This window comes from Theobroma umbraticum, unplaced genomic scaffold (assembly GCF_002168275.2).
Source record: "Theobroma umbraticum cultivar Fairchild unplaced genomic scaffold, ASM216827v3 scaffold_50.0, whole genome shotgun sequence".
In the NCBI taxonomy this organism is placed as follows: Eukaryota; Viridiplantae; Streptophyta; class Magnoliopsida; order Malvales; family Malvaceae; genus Theobroma; species Theobroma umbraticum.
In genome coordinates, this window is record NW_018397261.1 from 5,166,307 (window position 1) to 5,186,412 (window position 20,106).

Consider the following 20,106-nt stretch of genomic DNA (forward strand, 5'->3'; position numbering starts at 1 on the left):
GGAGCTGATTTGCAATCGCATTAAGGACAAGGTAGCGCCCTTCTGCATCCAGGTCCATTATCAACGTTTGGAAAAGAGCTAAAACAGGACCCATCGCATACAATTGCATGGGACCATTGCAGGTCATCTGTTGTGCGAGGCTAGGTGTGGTCTTTTTCTGTGATTGCTGGATGGTCTGTAAATAGACACAAATGATGAGAAAACTTGATTGAAAAATTATAATTTTAACTAGACAGAAAATGGCCCCAGATAACTCCAACCAATCTATCCATCAATGTGTTCATTTATAATTCAATTAATCCATAGAAGATGAACAAAGATCCCAGGTTGTGAAAACGAGCTTTTGCTGATGAACATCAAAGCCTTCTCCAAATACCAATTAATTCAAGTGATTCAAGAAGGCAGGGTTTTTTCGCTTCACATAGCTCGTAAACCCCCTTCTTTGCAAATCATCATAACCTTTAAGTTGAAAAGGCCACAAACTACAGGTTATAGCATCTACATCACCTGCATTCCAACATACAGGACGAGGGAGTTTATCATGGGCACATTGTATCGGGTCCCAGCTTGTGCTGCCTCATCCTGTGGCAGCAGTAATTTCTCCTTCAGCTCTGATAAGAATGGAGATGCCTGCCGTCGTGTCTGCAGAATAATCAAAATGCTTGATTGTGTTTTAAAATGAGAAGGATAAAAAACACAAAATTTCCAGAGATCTCCTCAAGCAGCATGGAGAAAAGGTCGTGTGGTTTTGTGGGGGGTGTAAAAGAAGGCAAAATAAAAAGGAAAAATATAAAATTTAGAAACTAGGAGATCCACATCACCTTAAGATACTCATCTACATCATTTTTCATCTGCTTAGCTCCTAAAGCGGCATCAACCTCAGAAAATACACATGGTGGTATATGCATCTCTTGCAATAAATCAATCTGCAAAGAGAAGTATACAGCAAGTTTATTGAGTCAATGTAATGAGAAATCTAATTATTAAGAAAAAAAATAGGCAAAGTACCTTTAAGTTTGGTGTAGAAGGGTCAGGCAGCTGCATATTGCGTGGACAGGCACTAAGGATAATAGTTCGCATCTGAATGCAGCTGGAAGGAATTACATCACAGAAGCTGAAGTGATAACTAACCAGAAACTCAGGGAAATCATGCAGCAACACAAACAGCACTTTTAACGTTTCTTCGCATAGATGTTTAATCTGCATGGATCACACAAAACATGAAGCAAGAAGATAGAAACTGAAAAGTGTAAAATCCTCTCATATTGAGCATTCGCAAAGTATAGAAGCGCACCGCCTTTTCAAGTTTGGCATTCCTCAAATAAGGCTCCATGAATTTGAGCAAATCAACCAGCAGAAGCTGCCCATAAACCCAACCTTTTGGTGCATTGACTGTGAGCAATTTCGGCATGAAGCGCTTATGACTTATCAACTCAAGCCATGCAAAGCTGTAATAGCTTCATATTATTAGCTACAGAACAACAGTATGCTTTTGAATGAAAGCATGAGAAAATTGGAATATTTAGTTTGTTGGGAGAATGAAACACATGAAAAAGACTCGATGTTATCAACCAAACAGTTCAGTACAATAATATGCTTTCCATCTTTTAGTGGCATGACAATATTCATTCTAGGTAATATCCAGTCCATCGCTATTCTCTGTACCTTACCATGAATGATGTCTCTTCCTAAAAATACAACAAAACAAGCATCGAAAATGGTATAGCTATTGTCCGCGGTATACTGATGAATTAGTTTTTCCTAATATTTTGGGAACCAATTTAAGTGGCATATTACCATATATAACGCTAAGCTCAAGATTATTAGCCCCTGTTTTGGACACACAGAAAGATGAAGCGAGGACTACAAAGGGAAACCCATTATTTATGATGCATTAAATCCTAATAAATACGAACAATTCAGATAAAAATATCCTCATCACTGCTAAAAGGCAATTCAGAGGTGAAACTGGCTATTCTCATTTTAATCTCTAATAATTTTTTTTTTTTCACTTTTTTGCACCACAAATGTGATGGAACACAATGCTAAAACAAGTACAATTAAAATGCTTAGCATGCTAACCTGAAAGCAGGAACTTTAAGAGGCTGAAATGCATGGAAAGCCTCTGCAAAAGCAATCAAAACCTGGAAAATATCCTATCCATGTCAGTCCGCAAAAAGATACAAGCATAGATCAATAAGACAAATACAGAAAAAACATACCTGAATGTTGGCAGCATCTAAGACTGCATATGGTGAAACAAGGTCAAAAAGCCAGTTAACAAACAGCCTGAAATATGGCCTTGGGTTAAAAGATGCCTTCTTCTCCTCAGCATTCCTCTTAATCACCTTAACAGTCAATTGAAATATCTGCCCAATTGTCACAAATGAAATTGTTTAATTGATGTCCCCAGAAAATAGAACAAAAAACACAGAAAAATTCAAGGAAAACCTTTGACAAAAGATGCTCCATTGCATGATACTGCAGTAGGAAAGCAAACCATTAAGAGAGGTTGGTGGATGGATGACACAAGCTAACCAGATACACTACTTAAAAGAATTTTTCTAAAAACATGATGATACCTTCAGAATCACAACGACAAGCTTTGCATACGCATCAACTGCAAGAAATGAGAGATCCTGTGCAGTTTGAGGAGACTGCAATGACAAACTAGAACCAATTCTCTCAGAAGAGAGACAATGGGCAATAGAGTGCTCCTGAAAAAATATATATATAAAAAAACAAATTAACACATAACCTCCATTAACAATTTCTAAAATTCAGTGCCTTTTTGGTGGGTAAAAGGCTTCCAAAAGTAAAGAGATACCATGAGAAATTGAAAAAAACGATCTGACACATCACCACCATTCAGAAATCCATTTTGCTGCAATTTTGAGACAAAATATGCACAAGCTGCATCATTTGCACCAGGAAGTATGTATGTTTGGTACCATTCAGTGAACAGCACAGAAACCTGTAGCTTGAAACAAAAGAAAAAGCACAAAAATTTAACCTTCTGTTTTTTCTGGGTGGCCAACAAAAACATGGACAGAGGGATGCCCATTTCTGGCACCACTCTCAGAATGGCATTGATTCCCTAGACCTGTCCCAAACAGGGAATGTGGTGAATGGAGTCTGATGGATGTTGAGATCAGATATTGCAGAAAAGGAAAAACACAGAATGTAGCACTAATAAAACCAATCTAGAATATTAAGATAGAAGAGCAATCGATGTTAAATATATTAGGTGAGATTTCAAGGTCACTTTAATCTCGGTTTGCATTTCAGGAATTATCATCCCAAATATATTTAGATGATTTAACAAATAAAAAATTAGGATTGTTCATGGTCTTTAAGATTATTTTGGCAATTGCAACCGATTTCTATTGACTGTAAGCATTTGTACTTTATCATGGTCCTACTTGTAAGGTTGCAAGCACTTCAGCAAATTGAAGGGGGGAAGAGGTGGGGGTGGGGGTGGGGGGGGGGGGGGGGGGGGGGGGGGAGTAAAGTTCATAGAGTGGTTTTTTTTTTCAGTATTTATGATTGATTATGCATGAGGTGGACAAAACTAAGAGGGTGTTATTTTCAGGACTTAAGCAACTTGAATGAGACGGAGAACTGAAAGTGGGATTATGTAATTGAATATGCCAAATACACAATAAATACTTGATAGGAGCAAAGAGAAGACAATTGAAGGAGCAAATCAAAATAGACGCATATCCAACCAAACCATAATACAAACAGTAAAAAGATTAGTCCACAACAACATAAAAGTAAATAAAGGGAAGAGAATATCAGGTAAATCTCTCAAAGAAAAGTACATTCTAGATTACGCTATCCTAACATACGAAACCACTAGCTGAGTTGGTCATCACTGAGTAGGTGAACAAACTTAGCTAAAAATTTACAAAAAGAAAAAAAAAACTAGAATTAATTAAAGGAGCATATTAATTATCAACACATCAGTTGACCTGATACTCTTACTACTCAACTCTTGCTTCTACATTTTCTATATTACAAAAAGGAAAATGCAACTTATTAATAACTCCTAATTCTCTCTTCATTTTCTCATATGGTTCACGAATTTTTTACCAAATGAAACAGATAAGAAGTTAACATGACAGAATAGAATACAATCGAATCTTCTGCTCTTTAATTTGGCATGAAAGTATACCTTCAGATACTTCTGAATTTCTTTTATATGACCCAAACAGAAAAATACACAAGCAGGAAAACTCTAGATTATCAAAGAAATTTATCCGTGGTTCGCATATAAATTTATACCAAATTCATGTACCTGGTCATAAAAACCAGCAAGATCCGCTGATACAGATTCAGTATTGACATTGCCATCCCTACTTGTCATGGAATGATCAGAGTGCTGTTTTAAGTAAATTCGTTAATTAAAGAGTGGAAATATCCCAGAAAAAGCTCATGCCTCTATCAGTAATAAACTACCGATATATCCAGCTACCTTTTTGCCTGTAGCATGCTTGGTCCAGTCCCCCTTGCCAACAATATTACCAGAAGGACTTGCAGCACTTTCTAGAGGATTCTTTGCCATCTCAAGCAATTTTTGTAATGATTCAGGAGATCCAGGTCTTGCTGCAACCTGCAGTTTGGTACGAATGCTTAATTGTATAATAAAATACAGAAAAAAAAGAACTGTCGAAAAAATGAACAAATTCAAACCTTTGCCAAGGAGTTAATAAGATTGGGAAGTTCTGACAAAGTTAGACTTGATTCCTGAATCAACAAGGTTTCGAGGAGAGAAATTGCAAACTCTGTTGCAGTTTCTGCAGTTCATTTGTTATTAGCAGCTTAATCAAATCAAAAGAAAACACAACTTTGTTCAGAGAGCAGTATCTATAACACATACTATTCTTTCCAGCATCAATAAGCTTTGCCATATGCTTGTTGTATTCAGCAAGATTAAGCAAACCCTTGCGCATAAGGCCAACAATTACATTCGTATTGAACTTCCTATGCTCATCCGAATAAATCACCTTAAAAAAAATGATTTCAGGAAGTTAGAAACTGGAAAGGTGCATTAAAATTCAAAAGACATATTTAAGTTTTATCAGATAGCAATAAAAGCTTAGTAAACTATCATAATCTTCTCAAAGGACAAGGCCAACCATACTAAAATTACAATCTTTTTTTTTTTTGAAGGGCACTAAAAGTACAATCTGATTCGGTAGTAAGATATGTATATGCTTATCCCTTTCCCCACCACAATCCTGTAGGGATATGGATGGTCTGCTACATATTACATTCCTGAAAGTACTTAAAATACAATGATCTAAAACATTTTCAAGGTATTAAAACATTGAATGTGTCTTAGCACAAAATTGGAGACACAGCATTTCATGTATGAAATAGTCAGCTAGTTAGAACATAATCAATACAATTTTGCTGTTTTTACCTTTCTGGCTAAGCAGACTTTCTTTAAATCTTTACTTTTATGAGAAAAAGAAAGAAAAGGGCACAAAAGAAGTGAGAAAAGAACTGCAAAAAGAAAAGAACGGGAGAGGCATAGATTGAGAACTCCAACAGAAAATCAATATGTTCAGACATGGAAGAAGTAGTTCTCCATCCAAAAAAAACCACAATTTGCTTATTGAAGTCTCAGCAGAGAGTTTTCACTGCAATGTTTTGTCATAGGATTTAATCCAATCATTCATCCTTCCATCAGAACAACATGTCCCACACAGCATTCCTGAACACTAATGAAATCCAGTTCCCAGTCACAAAAAGCTCACCATAACCAAATCTCCAAAAAAGTTCCCTGTTTCACCCACCATATTTAACTACTTGACTATCTACTACTATCATGAAAAGATTAGACCACAATATTGTCCCAAAAGAGAACCCTCATTTTTTACCCTGAATACTCAATTTTGTTGCCACATCATTCCAGCTAATTCTTTATATGGCATCTATAAACTAGCACAATACTGTTTCTGGTATTACAGATCATCCATCAACCTGGCCCATTTAAATATTACTGCCATTACCTTCCTTATGGAGCAGTCTTTTCAAGTGCACATGTACATAACTGCTTACATAAAAGCCCCAGTCAAGAGACCTGCCCTTTTATGCCTTTAACTCAAACATGAAAAAGTAATCTATTTACAATATCAAAGCAATCAAAAAGCAAAAAAACAACAAAAATACATCAATACCAGGCATGATAAACAAAAATTTCAACACATGACCTGGGAAAATAATCTACAGCAACATACCCAACTAGTAACCTCCTTGACAACAAGCTTGCAAACATCACGAATAGCAGCCAGAATTGAAATATGTAAACCGACATGCGAACTGTTTGAAGCTTTCTCATATAAACTTTTGAAAACCTGTCACAAGAATATATCATGGAATGAACAGGAGAAGAGAAATAAAAGAATTCCAAGAAATAAACATGGCACACCTTCTGCGCAATTGCAAGGGCTGCCTCATCTCGACTAACACATTTAAGTATGATCTTTGGAATCTGGAAAACAACTCTCTGAACATGCATATTCATCCAGATTAACATGAAGTTAGAAAACAATCCTGTAAAGGTTATTCTTTTGAAAAACATGTTCAAATAAAAGTGGGAAGGTTAGAAAAACTAACATCAATCTCTTCCTCTACAGATTCTTTAGTCAACAAAATCTCCAACTGAAATACATAAGCTTCACATAATTATTTAAATTCTTAGAAAATCAAGAACCAAACAAGAAGTAATAAAGGAACCATCAAATGAAGCCCAGAAAAAATAGTGTGAAGGAAGAAAAATAATGCATATTAAGAATAGAAGCGCGTCATTATGATGAACAAAACTCCAAAATATAGATGGAAGATAATTACTCAGAATTTGCAGACGCTTAGTTTGATGCAAAACATTCCTGTGCATATAATTAATTAAAGAGCAACATTGGAGCGGAGATATAATTTGTAAAGACATTAATTACCTTCAGGGAAATTATTTGATATTTTTCCAGTACATCTGACATAGATAATGAGGGCTCCAAGATTCCACTTCCCAGTTGATCAATGGGAGTTGTAGGCAATGATTCTGCAGTAGCTCTCAATTCCTTTAACAAATCAAGCATAGTAATCACTGTTATCATCATTATTTGTAAAAAAGGCTAGTAAATATCAATATATAACAAATAGTTCTAACTTTTCTGGCATTGGACACCTCCTCAGAATGCACTTCAGGGGCAGCAGCAGTTGGGGACAAAGAACTGAGGGAACTTTGGTTCGCAACAGGCTGGTTAGCGTCAATCTCCTCAGAAATGAGATCCAAGGGATAATTAACTGCATCCATCCCAGATAAGTACAAGCCACGGTTAAGCTGTCCTGGAGCAGCAGATGAAGCAGGCACCACATTTGAGTTCTGACCAGCTTGATTTTTCCGGAAGAAATGAACAAACTCCTATAGGAGAGAAAGAATAAGATAATACAAATCTGACATGATTGAACATAATCCCAATCACTCGTCATCCACGAATCCAGAAATCACTACCTCATATACTTGCTGTTGTGAGTGCGATACGTGCCCTGGTCTGAGGAGAGGGGACTCTGATATAACAGTCATAGGACCTTGTGCATTAATGTTTGCATCATAATATGAAGGATCAATACGCTCTGTAGGCTTCCTTCTTACAGAAAGTTGCTGAGTAATTTCACGGTCAATGGTTTGTAATGCCTGATATGGCACCACATACACAATAAGAAATCACCAATGCTAGATACTACTTGATTTTCTTCTAGAATGATCATCCAAATGAAATATCGACTTTCCAAAACCTGTTGCTTAGCAATGTATTCAGCAAAGAACAATTATACTGATGTTTGGGTGGAAGTGAAAATAAAGGAGGTACAAGAATTAAATTGAAAGAAAAGTGCCAAACCCAAGAACAACCCAGAGGTGCAAGAAGCATACAGGAGAAACTTAAAACCATAAAATGGAGAAACAATGCAATAATAACAATATTGAAGAAGGGTATGTAAAACTAAATACTCAAGAATCTGCAGGAATAACATTATCAAAACTTCAAGAATCCCCTTCCAATTTCAGCCAAGGGCTTGTCATCACCCACTATAAGAGGCAAAACAAAGACCCAAATAGAAAACCTTCATTTTCTGATAACCTATCTAATAAAACATTTTCAGAGTTTCCCCCATATCTTTGCTCATTGATTAACCAGTCAAGCATACATATTCCACATCTTTCATACTCCACAATCTTTGATTCTCATGTTTTCTGTCCATAATAATAATAAAAAACAAACATATTTATAACAAACTATGTAACATGGATCCTCGCTGAAATTGCTGAAGCAATACATTGATAATCAATGCAAACAGAATTGTTTGTGACTGCATCTGTGTTGAAGAGATAGGTAGGGCAGCATTTAATAATAGATATAACTTAAGAATGATAGGTCAAATAACAATTAGTACATAGAGCACAACTTAATTATATATGCATAATTGAAAATTTTGGGAGCAAACATACCTTCTGAACTGCAGCATGTTCAATTACTGCACACCCCAAATCCAGGTTATCATTGATAACAAGAGCAACAGCTTGTTCAAGATGTTCATTGGGAACATTCAAACCCTGAAATGAATCCCTTAGTTGACGTGATATTGAAGTACGAAGAGTTTCCTAGCAGTAGGAACCAAGGTTTGACCATTAAGGCTTGAGCATTAAAAGAAAAAAAAAAAGTAAATTTGCTCATTAACAGCGAGATAGTCAAGCATAAAGTGCATGCCAATGAAGCCAAGAAATTTGAAGATCAAATATAAAACCTTGCATGTCACATGAGCTAGACTTCCAGCCAGACTAGCTACCATTGAATGTGCAGCCTCATATATGCAGGTTTCATCTGATTCCATAGCATAGTCCTAAGGTTGATTACACATAAAAGATGCAAAAAGTTACTATGAAATAGAAGCCAGAGAAGAAGTCCGTGCATATAAAGAAAAAAGAACAGTCCTAACCTTTAGAACAACTTCCTTTGTTGTCTGGATTGCTATGGGAACAGTGCGTTCTACCACCAGAGACAGGAGTTCTTTGATAGCCCTCTCCATAGCAATGGGGACAACTCTAAAATACATATGCAGAGTTAAGCACACTGGACACTTTGATTAAATTATGAACATGAAAATGTTGAAAAGATTAACCTCAGCAAATGATGCAAGCCCAAAGTGCTGAGTTCTTCACTGAAGATAATTTGACTTCCAATATCAGCGATTCGTGAAGCCAGCTGCATAAACCATGGACAGTATATTATTAGTAAAGCTAAATGAACCTAAATTCTTCCAATATATTACATTTGAATGCAGCAATACAAATCTGGAGACTGGGATGAAACAACTTGGGAAAGGCCTCGGCTAGAAGGAAGCTGATCATGATACTAATGCAAAAAACAAGTGCAGCATCAAACACTAAAGCCACAATTTTTCATCTTCTGCTATTGGACCTAATGCAAAATGAAGCCAAGCAGGATACCAATGCTAGAAGACAAGTTCAATATCAAACGATAGAGACAAACATTACTGATCATGAGTAATCAGCTAATAATAAAGCATTAAACCTAACAAAAGGGACAATACCTCTAATTGGTCATCAGAACGAGATGTATTGACTATCTCATGCTGTAGATAAACTTTATTCAGTGTAGACTTGATTTCAGAGTTAATTTCAGTAACCACTGGAGGCTGAGGTGCCCCAACATCTTTGTTGGAAAAATCAGGATTTCCTTCTACTTTACGAAGACGATTTTTTAGAAGAGATGTTGGGTTAGCTTTCTTCATATCTACACCCAGGCTCTTAAATAGAACCTACACATGGAAGGGATATAGTAAGAAAAAGTGAGAAAATCATATTCACAGGTTCAGAATAGGTAAATATTTCAAAGAACATCAATAGTAGACCTCAATATCAAATTTGAGATTCATTTTTAGACTTGGCAATGCATAGATCTCTGCAAGTAAACCAAGGATTGCCATAGTCCAAGGATTTGGAGGCTTGTAAGCACGACTACTTCGGCATGGTTCCAAAATCTGCAGCACAACTGAGCTGGTAAAATATCAAAGTAGCAAATTAAGATGGTGGAAATCACATTATGTAACTGAAAAATTAATACCTTTGAGGTAAATGGAATCACAGCTATCATCAAGCCCCTCTCATATGCCTGGACAAAGCAAAGCAAGATAATGATGAAGTTGAATGATAAAAGAAACTTAATATTGGACAGAAAAGTTAATCAAAGAGGATGACAACATAAGAATTCATTTGAATGGTTACCTCTATTATTAAAGCTTTGGGATCTATTTCTCGGGCCCTTAGTACTTGATTTCTGCCAATAGTGAACTTCCCAAGCCAACTACCTAAATTTTTCAGCAAGGAGCGCTCTTCTGAGCTTGACCTTATATGCTCAGATCGCAAAATAACCTGAGATATATTTCTTTGTATTACAACCAGTACTACTCAAGATCACAACTAAATCCAGAAAATTAAAGATTTCTAGCACATAACCTTGCAATTATCATATGCAGCCTTTACAATCTCTTCATTCAATATTTTTGAATTGACTTTCTTCAGAAACTCCAAGTACAAGTCATGAAAATTCGGCTCGATGCTTGCTCTGATGAGAGTTATATGACAAGATATAGGATGATAGGAAGTAAACAAATAGTTAATTATTTAGCGAAAACTCATACAGCAGTTGATACATCTACACAAAATATATATAAATTATAATGTGCCAGAAGCTCTCAGGCAGAACTCAATCTTACCTTCTCATCACCATGTACTGGGCAAACCATGGATAACATTGCTGACTAAGAATCTCAGTAAATTCCTTCACTTTAGCATCAACATTTGATGAGGAAATATTATTAATCATAAAAAATATCTCATCCTGAACATTGGATGCAGGAGTCTGTCAAAAACAAAATAAATACAATATTAAAAATTTCAAAATCCATGGAACCTGTAGAGTAATATGTAACAGAAAAATAAATAAAATAGCATGTTCTTTTTGCACATAAAAATGACTCCAGTAAAGGGAGAGGATAGATGAAAAGATCCCCTAATGCAAAATTTCTAACATAAAAAGTAAATTTAAAAAAAAAAAGTCATAGTTTGCAATTTGACTGGAAAAAGAACCCTTTTATTGAAATAAATATAAACAAAATTTTCTCTTGTCCCTCAAAAAGGAAAAAAGATCATGTAAATATATATATCGAGATGTGTAATAGCGTTCAATGCGAAAGTAGGCATACATGAAAATGTACATGCATAAAGACAAAGATACCTTGAGAGGAGTATTCCTCTTCTCATCTGCTGCAATAAGTGTTTCAATATTTAGAGCAGAACCAAACCCTGTACCATATGAATGTTGTTGTTTAAAGAAAGCTAACAGATATCTAATGGTTTAAAAAAAAAAAGTACAATGAGGATGATTTTTCACCCATGAAATTAAAGCAATCAGATGTTAAATAAGGTAGATATACTTACTAGTTGAAGTAACTCTCCTAGAAGAATGAAGAAAATCAGAAGCAGTGGGTGTAACTGCCATTGCCTTTTGTGATGACACAGTCTGCATGGACCAAAAGTAATCAACCACAGAAAAGAACAGTTTGAAGGAAATTTGAAGATTGATGAAGGAGATGGATTTTATATTACTATAAAAACTAGCAGATTGACATTGGAAAGAAAATACATTCTGACAGCTAGCTACATCATTCATGAAGCCACTTGAAGGGTGGACAGATTGAGGTAAATCTGGTTTCATGCAAATGCTTGAAGTCATAGATGTCTTGATTCTATCACCAAGAACTTCTTCATATCTCTGTTGCATCTGCAGTGAAGGTGAGTAAACTGTTCCAACAAGACAAGTATTAAGATGTCCCAAAGAACTTAAGCTCTCCAACCTAGTTTTCTATTACTTTACCAATGGAATTGGTCAAAAATGACATGTTTTCATTGAAAGGCTACAGATACACATCACTGTTAAGCAATTTCAAGAAAAAATTGAAATATTATGAGGCACAAGGAGAGGTATAACATGATAAAAGGATATTAGGATAGGTAGATATTAGTGTTGCTTATTTATCTAAATTCATATGTGTTAACATCAACTATCTTCGGGGTTTTTTATGACCTTACATTCACAAGTTAGGCCTCTCTAGCCTCTACCTATAGCCAATTGGCATTTCTCCACCTAATTCCAATTGGTTTTAGGTTGGATACTTAACAATATACAATCAAGAGATTAATATAATCACTATTACCAAAATGCATAAGGATACCCTGATCCAGAAGATAACTAGAAAGAAAGCCCAGCCTCTTTCAAAAGTTAAATATCAGGAAACAGTGGTACTATTTAACTTTTTGGAAAGGTATACTAAAAAAGGGATAATTTAAGGAGGGAGGTTCCATTTACAACTTCAAGTTTGCACTAGTAACCAACTCTCTTGATAACATGGAGAAAGGAGGCAGGGATGATGGTAATTGTTAACCTCACTAATAAATTAACCCAACAACCCAAAATTTTGGGTTACAGAAAGAACAAAATAAAGAGTTAAGTACAAACTGGCTCCCCGAAAGATGCAAAATATATTCTAACACCCTCATGCCATTCAACATAGAATCAGTAATTTACATTATTCCTATATTTGATTGGATCTGGTAAAAGGGCTAGTTTTAGGAGCATTGAAGTAAATCAGCCCCCAAAAAGGGGAAAATAAAACACACAAGCAAAGACAATAATTTCTGTGTTAATTTGGCAATCACACATTGTTTAATGTAAACAGTCTAGAAGGGCAGCTGGTGTTTGACAAAACTGAAAGACAAGGAATTACTAAAGAAAAAAATTTAACCGAATTCACCTCTGAACTTTCTGAAGTAGCTTCAGTAAAACCATCATGGTGAACGTAGGCGTTCTCTTCATCTTTTCCCAAGGAACTTGATGAAATCCTAGCAAGAGCACATTCAACAAAATCAACAAGCTCTGGATGAGTTCCATGCAAATGAGATATTTGCAAAATATGACTGCAATACTGTGGGAACTCAACCAAACGATCTAGAAACTGCTCTAAAGCTTTGGTTCCAAACAAAAATATCTACAAGAAAAAACCAATTATAATGTCAAACAAAAAAAAAAGAATCATTGGAGATGAAACACAATAGCAAAGTGTACTACTAACCTTTGAGTCTGTGGGCATACACAATGCATCTAGCACACTATTCAGAGCAACAACAAGTCTGAGTTTAGTTACAAGCCGATGTTTTATTAGAGAACCTGCAACAGAGGATATAAGCATTCAATATATGGAAAAGAAATTACAAGCATTCGTGAACAAACTAAACAATGCCACCCATAAGATGATGTTTGAGAATCTGCATAAAAAGACAAAGGGATAAAGGAGCAGGGGCACAAATTTGTCAGAATTAAAGCACGCTGCAGTGTGCCTATCAGCTGGAGAATCCCATAGAATAATCCATGTGAATAACAATTTCATAAATTCTAACTGACATGTTCTAAAACTGTGTCTTCACATGCAAATGTGTTGTTTCCCAGTGCCTGCAATAATGAAGCTGAAGCAAATGCATGAGGCATATTTCACCTATTCCACTACGTTGTTCAGAACAGCAATGCCTCTTACAACTCCTATTACAGTTTCTGGAAGTGCCTAAGTTTTTTCCAAGAGGTGCACTATGTCTAATAGCAAAAAGAACTGACTTTACTGACAACCAACTACATCCCTGCCAATCTAAATTTTCTAAAAAGGAAAAAAAGACCTCATTATATGCTCAACACATGACAAAAAGATACCTTCAGATAAAATAGGGCATTTACAATTTGTTTTAATATCAGAAATTGCTAGCAAAGCTACACTTAACCAACTAGATATCAGGCCAGTTTTACAACAGCTCAGGCTACACGCAAGACTACACTATGAAGTTCAATTATTATCAAATAATCAAATTGCGCTTGATAAGCACACAGCCTTGCGCATGGAAACCAAAAGGCAATGGCATTAGATACCCTTTTAAGGAAATTGGCACAAATATCCTAAGCCAACAAAGATAAGCCAGTTTGGCAGACATAATAGGTTGGCTTAAAACCACAATGACTGTAAAATATAAATGAGAACAAAAGTAGGCTTACCAAAAAGGACAGCAACAATAGTAAGCTGCTTTTCTGGATACCTAGGGAAGAACCTGTACTCATCCAATAAATTTTGTATCACATGCTTAAAAATCAATTGTTCCCTGTCAATTGAAGCAAGAGCTATTTAGAATATTTTTCCAAATTAAAAAGTTAAGTTAAAGTAATGCAAAATGCACCATGAATAACAAAGTCATTATCTTTCCTATTCAGGTGTATGAAGTGTTCAATAATATAACTTACTATGTGAAAGTTCCTCCCATTCAGGTGTATGAACTGTGCAATAATATAACTTACCATATGAAATTTCCTCTACTATCATGCATATTTAGGCACACCTAGTACTTATATGGAAAACAACTCAGACTAGCATAATACCAAAAAGCACAACTTTCAGTCAGTTCTTGAAACATGTTTCAATCAGCAAGGCAAAAGCATAAGTTTTAAAAGTATATATTTTCATTAGTTCAAATTAGCTGGGGTAACCAGTATCAAGCAGATCGAAAGAAGTATTAGTCAACCTCGAATTAGACTGAAAAGTCCAATAACCTGGAATTAATCCATCAACAAGCAGATTTAAACACAAACAAATGACAAAGCAAATTGGCAAAACCATTTCAAAAGAATTCAGCTATTATGAGACATAACAGATTCTAAACATTGAAAAGAGAGCTGAACATTAACATTATGCAAAATAAAGCTAAAACACCTATCCACTTATAAGGAAAAGGAAAAAGATAATAAACAACTTGCAAACACATCATGATACGTTATAAACCACCACTAAAGCCAGTGTACGCTATCAGCACTGACAACAAGTATACTAGAAGCTAATATATACTCAATATGACATAACATTATTAAGTTTCTAGTGCTTAAATTAATAATGAACCTTTTCTGTGAAGATTTCTTGAATTGTGAAAGCATTTGAATCATAACAGTCATAGGCATCTGACCAGAAAACATCTGATACAAATAAGAACCTGCTTCAGCCTCTATATCATTAGCATATCCACAAGAAATTGATGAATCAGAAGTTCCAACATTCTGAGGTTGAGGCTTGAAAAGCATAGAAGCTCTATTCAATCTTTTCAATTCTTCAGCAAGATGGTCAGAAGTGATCTGTTCAATATTAGCTCGAAAAACCTGTGACACATAGAACATTACAGGGTGAATTAACCAAAGATAACAGAGGAATATAATTTTGAGGCTGTTGAACCTTTAGAAATGTTGAACTTGTCTTGGAATATATATTCTCAACAGTGCTAGGATGATGAAACAAATCAGGGGTCATATCTTCTGCTGCATCTAAAGAAATCTCGTTCCAAAACTTTAGGCATTCCTGAAATTAGCAGTACAAAAATAGGAGTGTTATGTTCTTCGCATTTCAATTGAATCAGCAGAAATGGATTTCACTTTTGTCATCACCACGAAGAAAACCAACCTTAACAAAAATGTCTTTATTAGCATTCAGATTATCATTCAACCACTTCTCCAGACACAAGTATTCTTTTTGGGAAGCAAATGCAGCCAGTCGAATACTGAAAGAAAATGGAATTTGCTCCAAGAAAGTTGCTAAAATCTGCATCGCATAACAGCAAATTCACCAGAAATAGATAAACCATATTATAGCAAAGTAGAACAAGAGCCAATACCAAAAGGAAGAAATACAACCATACTTCTGATCATGATGAAAATAAGATTTCACATCCTGAAATCATACAGATAAGTCATGGATTCTTTCAAAGCTGTTAAACTTCTCTTGTGTTAGCAACTTAGCTAAAAACAATTAATATGCTTAAAATGAAAAGGAGAAACTAAATGAAAAGCTATATAAAGCTAATCCTCTGTTTGAGATGATGAGTCCTTGCATCTTTTTGGGGTATATGGGAAGTAAAAATTGCTGCAACAACTAAAATTCATCTGAAAGCTTAAATAAAACCACTTTTTAATCTCTTCTTTTGGACTTTCTTTTTCTTATCCTTGGCTGAACCTTTCACAAAGAACTCATAGTTCTTATTTTCTTCTCTGAGACTTCAATGCCCTTCATATCCCCATGGATTAGAGGAGGTGTCCCTTGTCTTTCCTTTAATGAGTTACTGCAGACCACAATGAAGAAAGGCTCCTTTCAAGAGATAGGAAAAATCCTTTGATGCATACCACTTTGTGCCATGCATTGACTTATTGTATGGTTACCCCATGGATTTTAATAAAACAGCAATCAAAACTATTCACAAAAGAGAATGATATTAAGAGAAAACAAAGGTAAAGAATTAGATAGACTAGAAAGAGGAAACAATGAAGAAGATAGTAAAAATTCCATAAAAGAGAAGAAACATAAACATAATCCTAACCATAGATGAAAAAAAAATACAGCAATAGTTGCATTACTAACAGCAATTGATCCTTCTTCAGATCGAGTTTTTATTACCTTCTGTTCATGGCAAATGGCCAACATTCCAATTATGCTGCTTTCATCAGCTTTAATCATGTCCATGAAACCACATGCCACAAACTTGGAATTAGAATGCCAAAGATGAAGAATCAAGCTACCCATAGATTTTTCAACAACTATGGGGAAAATGGTGGAAGAAACATCATGCTGGAGGAGGTTGTAAGCAGTCTGCAAGAATAACATAAATTATATCATCAACACTAAGGTCAAAAATTGCTACATTGCAAAATATCTGTAACTTTAGTTAGATAAGTACAAGCACCATACATTAATTTGAGCAATTCCAAGGAGTAAAACTTCAGGGCAGTGTTTGAGAGGGTACTCAATAATTGCTTGAACGGAATTGGCACGGCCCCTCTCAGCTAATTGACACAACACATCAAGCAAGTCGAGGGATAACCATGCATGGTTTCCTTGTATGGCTTGAAGCTTATGGTGATCACATGCTTCAACATATGCCTTCAGGTAAGAGAATATACATTTAAGCCAAACAGAAAACCAAAAAAACAAAAGAAGTAAGAGGGGCAACGGAAAGAAAAAAGATCAGACATTTATGAGCAATGTGCCATACTAGCTTCCTGACAGAATGTTCAAAGGTAAAAATCTCAAGTGGGGCTGATACAGCATATCTTAGAAAAGATAATTGACCATCAACATTCTTCCAGACAGAGCCACATATAGCATGAAGAGGGAAAGGATCCTGCATGTTTATTTGCAATAATTCAATAGAACTTCATAGAACATTACATAAACTTAAACTGAACAACTATGCTAAACTATGGTACCTGACATGCGTATGCATAAATTGACATGAAAATTGAAAATGCTTGGCTGTTAGGAATGTAAAATCCCTCATGATCGAGATGTTCCATGACAGTATTCCAGTTGGTTCCAGGAGCCTGCAACTCAAAATAATACTCTCCAAATCAATAGTTTCACTTTTAATCAATAGTGGAACTAGGTAAAGAAGATAAATCAAGATTGAACGGGACTTACAAGTTGCTTAATTGAATCCACCAAAACGTCCACATTCCAAGAGCCTGGGCATGATATATCAAATGCAGCACTGCTACCAATTGCAGAGCAGAAAATTGAATGTGAAAGTTGACTGTCCTCAAGGCCAGTATATGTACGGGCAACAGTGCTAAGTATTCTAGAGAGAGTAACTTCATTCAAAGGTAAGAAATTTGACAAAACCTCTTTGCAATGTGTAGAATCAGTTGTACATCTGTATCCAACTTCTCTCATTATATCAGCCATGCTAGTCTCACTCTCCATCTCCACCAGAAGGAAATCAAAATCATTTTCATTGCAACTTTGAAACATATCCAAATTCCTTCAAAGCAAAAACAAAAAATGAAAGTGGGACAAGGAAATTGACTCCATAATTTTAGCATAGCAGTCACATGATCAGTTACTGAATAAAAACTAAACCAAGACTCAAGGAGTTATGAATACCTCGGAAGCCTAGCCTCCGTTACATCATCTTTGAGCCACGGAACTAACGTAAGAGGGGTCCTCTCTTTTGGATACTTCAGAGCCACCATTTGCATAAAGGAGTCCACATACTTGATTAGGCCCTCTGACTGATACAAGAACAGAATTACATTCTGAATCTCCTCAACAGAATCAACAGAGGCAGGATTTCTGCATGACTCCTCTATCAATCCAATGCTAAAGTCCTGACCTGAAAAATAAATAAATTGAATCACGTACTAAAAGCAGCATTCTTGGAAGAATATTTGGAGCGGATACTTAGAGAAGGGATGAACTTACCAGTAGTTCTGACCTCAGCATTCTCTGAGTCTGCCAAAGCAAGACCAAGGGCAACTTTCTCAAAGACTGACAATTGTAATTCATTGCAAAAATCCCTAAGGAATTTTTTGCTGATAATCAAGTTTCTGAATGCTTCACAAAACACAGTACTAAAATTCGGGTGGTCTAATAGACAACTGAATACTGCAGAAAATATGTCCAACATATATTGCTTTTTTTGCATATCTTCCCCTAGAAGATTCATGTGATCCAAGCATGTCTGTACCAGCAAGATGCTTCCCTCGATCCCATATTCAACAGTCTTTCCAGAAGGTAAAGGCCACATAAGTAACCAATAAAGAAATGCAATAAACAAGTAACAAAGTTCCTTATTTCAAAAAGATAAACAACCAAAAAAAATTACATCATTCTACCAATTAAACATAGGGCTCACATAAATTGACAAATCAACTGTATGAATATAAGAAATAAATCCCCGTTATTAATAACTTAAAGAAGCAGAGTGTAGACACATCAAATCCCCCTCTCTTAAGCAAAACAGAAAATTAAGTAAATGTTTTCCCTCTCTTTTGAGGTGCAAAGCTTGCATCGCACATGCAAATATTTTTCCTCTTTTCATTTGTTTTTGTAGGATGCTTGAATATTTCCCAGAAACTACATAAACCAATTAGCTTTTTTTTGAAATGAAAATGACCTCTAATAGATTTCATTTGAAAACTTATAAAGATCTACATATATAACGCCGCAACATAAGTATCTTAAATTTCATGGCCAATCCTTTTCTATCCTTTCTTGCCCAATCAAGGATACGATTAATTATTCCAAAGATCCGCTTAAAATGTGATCAAATGTCCTTACAGTTTCTAACTTTCTATGCTATCGAAATCTCCTTCAACCAGCCAACAATTAGTTAACCTTTTGGCAATATATAAGAGATTTCAAATACAGAAAAAAGAAAAAGATAAAAGCTATTCAGATTCAGATCATTGGCTTAAAAGACTCGCACACTAACCAGCAACATTGTTGCATTTGAGACAAAACCATCCGGATATTTAAATTTGTTGCATTGCTCTTGCCTTCTTTCATTTTCTCCACAACCAAACAGAGCCATTAACAACAATATGCACATGCACGTAAACAAACTAAAACCTCGGAAGTCATGATTAAACCAAGATTTTACAACATGGATACGTTATATTGTATCAAACCCTAAACAAAAGCTGAAAAGGGGGGGAAAAAAGAAAAACAAAAGAACATGAAATTACAGGGGAAAAGAACGTAATCTTGACGAAACCAGGTTTTCCCTGGAATATAATATGTATAGTACATTGAAACATGACTCTATTACTCACTTCTTTTCCATTTTCTAATCAACCAACCAAAGCCGGTAAGAACGTATGTATACGTTAAAAAACAAACGGAAACCAAGCATAGAGATCAAACTAACGTGATCATTTTCGTATCAAGCCATAACGAATAGCTCTCGAAGAAACGCGAACAAAAGAAAAGATATAGAGAGAGATGTGAGGCATACCTGACGGAGCTCACGAAGAACCTGACTGAAATTGGAGTCGTCTACACTCTGTAGCAAGAACCGAATATGGCTAGAAAGCAGCGACGAGAATGGTAGCATTTCTTCAAGGACCGTTTCTGGTGATAATTAATCACGAGAATTAGGGTCTTTCTTTT

The 20,106-nt window shown here is 35.5% G+C and overlaps 1 protein-coding gene across 1 annotated transcript in view; it reads right to left on the reverse strand.

The window, feature by feature from the left end:
• Positions 1 to 20,085, reverse strand: part of LOC110418014 (uncharacterized) — a 20,203-nt gene extending 118 nt beyond the window's left edge. Inside the window, exons 1-47 of the mRNA XM_089783791.1 lie at positions 19,952 to 20,085; positions 18,418 to 18,718; positions 18,100 to 18,328; positions 17,638 to 17,977; positions 17,427 to 17,540; positions 17,213 to 17,341; positions 16,909 to 17,100; positions 16,618 to 16,809; positions 15,631 to 15,768; positions 15,406 to 15,528; positions 15,079 to 15,332; positions 14,187 to 14,290; positions 13,222 to 13,316; positions 12,904 to 13,137; positions 11,736 to 11,873; positions 11,531 to 11,612; positions 11,328 to 11,395; positions 10,807 to 10,952; positions 10,547 to 10,655; positions 10,316 to 10,462; positions 10,155 to 10,202; positions 9,943 to 10,071; positions 9,622 to 9,849; positions 9,190 to 9,272; positions 9,007 to 9,112; positions 8,815 to 8,910; positions 8,519 to 8,671; positions 7,523 to 7,705; positions 7,178 to 7,432; positions 6,966 to 7,088; positions 6,628 to 6,672; positions 6,440 to 6,517; positions 6,249 to 6,365; positions 4,883 to 5,009; positions 4,696 to 4,799; positions 4,478 to 4,615; positions 4,301 to 4,384; positions 2,828 to 2,974; positions 2,583 to 2,717; positions 2,452 to 2,481; positions 2,223 to 2,369; positions 2,083 to 2,144; positions 1,295 to 1,448; positions 1,009 to 1,200; positions 822 to 926; positions 508 to 642; positions 6 to 175 (exon numbers count right to left, since the gene is read on the reverse strand). Coding sequence (XP_089639917.1) covers positions 6 to 175; positions 508 to 642; positions 822 to 926; positions 1,009 to 1,200; positions 1,295 to 1,448; positions 2,083 to 2,144; positions 2,223 to 2,369; positions 2,452 to 2,481; positions 2,583 to 2,717; positions 2,828 to 2,974; positions 4,301 to 4,384; positions 4,478 to 4,615; positions 4,696 to 4,799; positions 4,883 to 5,009; positions 6,249 to 6,365; positions 6,440 to 6,517; positions 6,628 to 6,672; positions 6,966 to 7,088; positions 7,178 to 7,432; positions 7,523 to 7,705; positions 8,519 to 8,671; positions 8,815 to 8,910; positions 9,007 to 9,112; positions 9,190 to 9,272; positions 9,622 to 9,849; positions 9,943 to 10,071; positions 10,155 to 10,202; positions 10,316 to 10,462; positions 10,547 to 10,655; positions 10,807 to 10,952; positions 11,328 to 11,395; positions 11,531 to 11,612; positions 11,736 to 11,873; positions 12,904 to 13,137; positions 13,222 to 13,316; positions 14,187 to 14,290; positions 15,079 to 15,332; positions 15,406 to 15,528; positions 15,631 to 15,768; positions 16,618 to 16,809; positions 16,909 to 17,100; positions 17,213 to 17,341; positions 17,427 to 17,540; positions 17,638 to 17,977; positions 18,100 to 18,328; positions 18,418 to 18,718; positions 19,952 to 20,050 — 6,608 coding nt within the window. The 5' untranslated portion in view covers positions 20,051 to 20,085. The remainder of the gene's footprint in view (positions 1 to 5; positions 176 to 507; positions 643 to 821; positions 927 to 1,008; positions 1,201 to 1,294; positions 1,449 to 2,082; positions 2,145 to 2,222; positions 2,370 to 2,451; positions 2,482 to 2,582; positions 2,718 to 2,827; positions 2,975 to 4,300; positions 4,385 to 4,477; positions 4,616 to 4,695; positions 4,800 to 4,882; positions 5,010 to 6,248; positions 6,366 to 6,439; positions 6,518 to 6,627; positions 6,673 to 6,965; positions 7,089 to 7,177; positions 7,433 to 7,522; positions 7,706 to 8,518; positions 8,672 to 8,814; positions 8,911 to 9,006; positions 9,113 to 9,189; positions 9,273 to 9,621; positions 9,850 to 9,942; positions 10,072 to 10,154; positions 10,203 to 10,315; positions 10,463 to 10,546; positions 10,656 to 10,806; positions 10,953 to 11,327; positions 11,396 to 11,530; positions 11,613 to 11,735; positions 11,874 to 12,903; positions 13,138 to 13,221; positions 13,317 to 14,186; positions 14,291 to 15,078; positions 15,333 to 15,405; positions 15,529 to 15,630; positions 15,769 to 16,617; positions 16,810 to 16,908; positions 17,101 to 17,212; positions 17,342 to 17,426; positions 17,541 to 17,637; positions 17,978 to 18,099; positions 18,329 to 18,417; positions 18,719 to 19,951) is intronic.
• Positions 20,086 to 20,106: the final 21 nt, after the last annotated feature.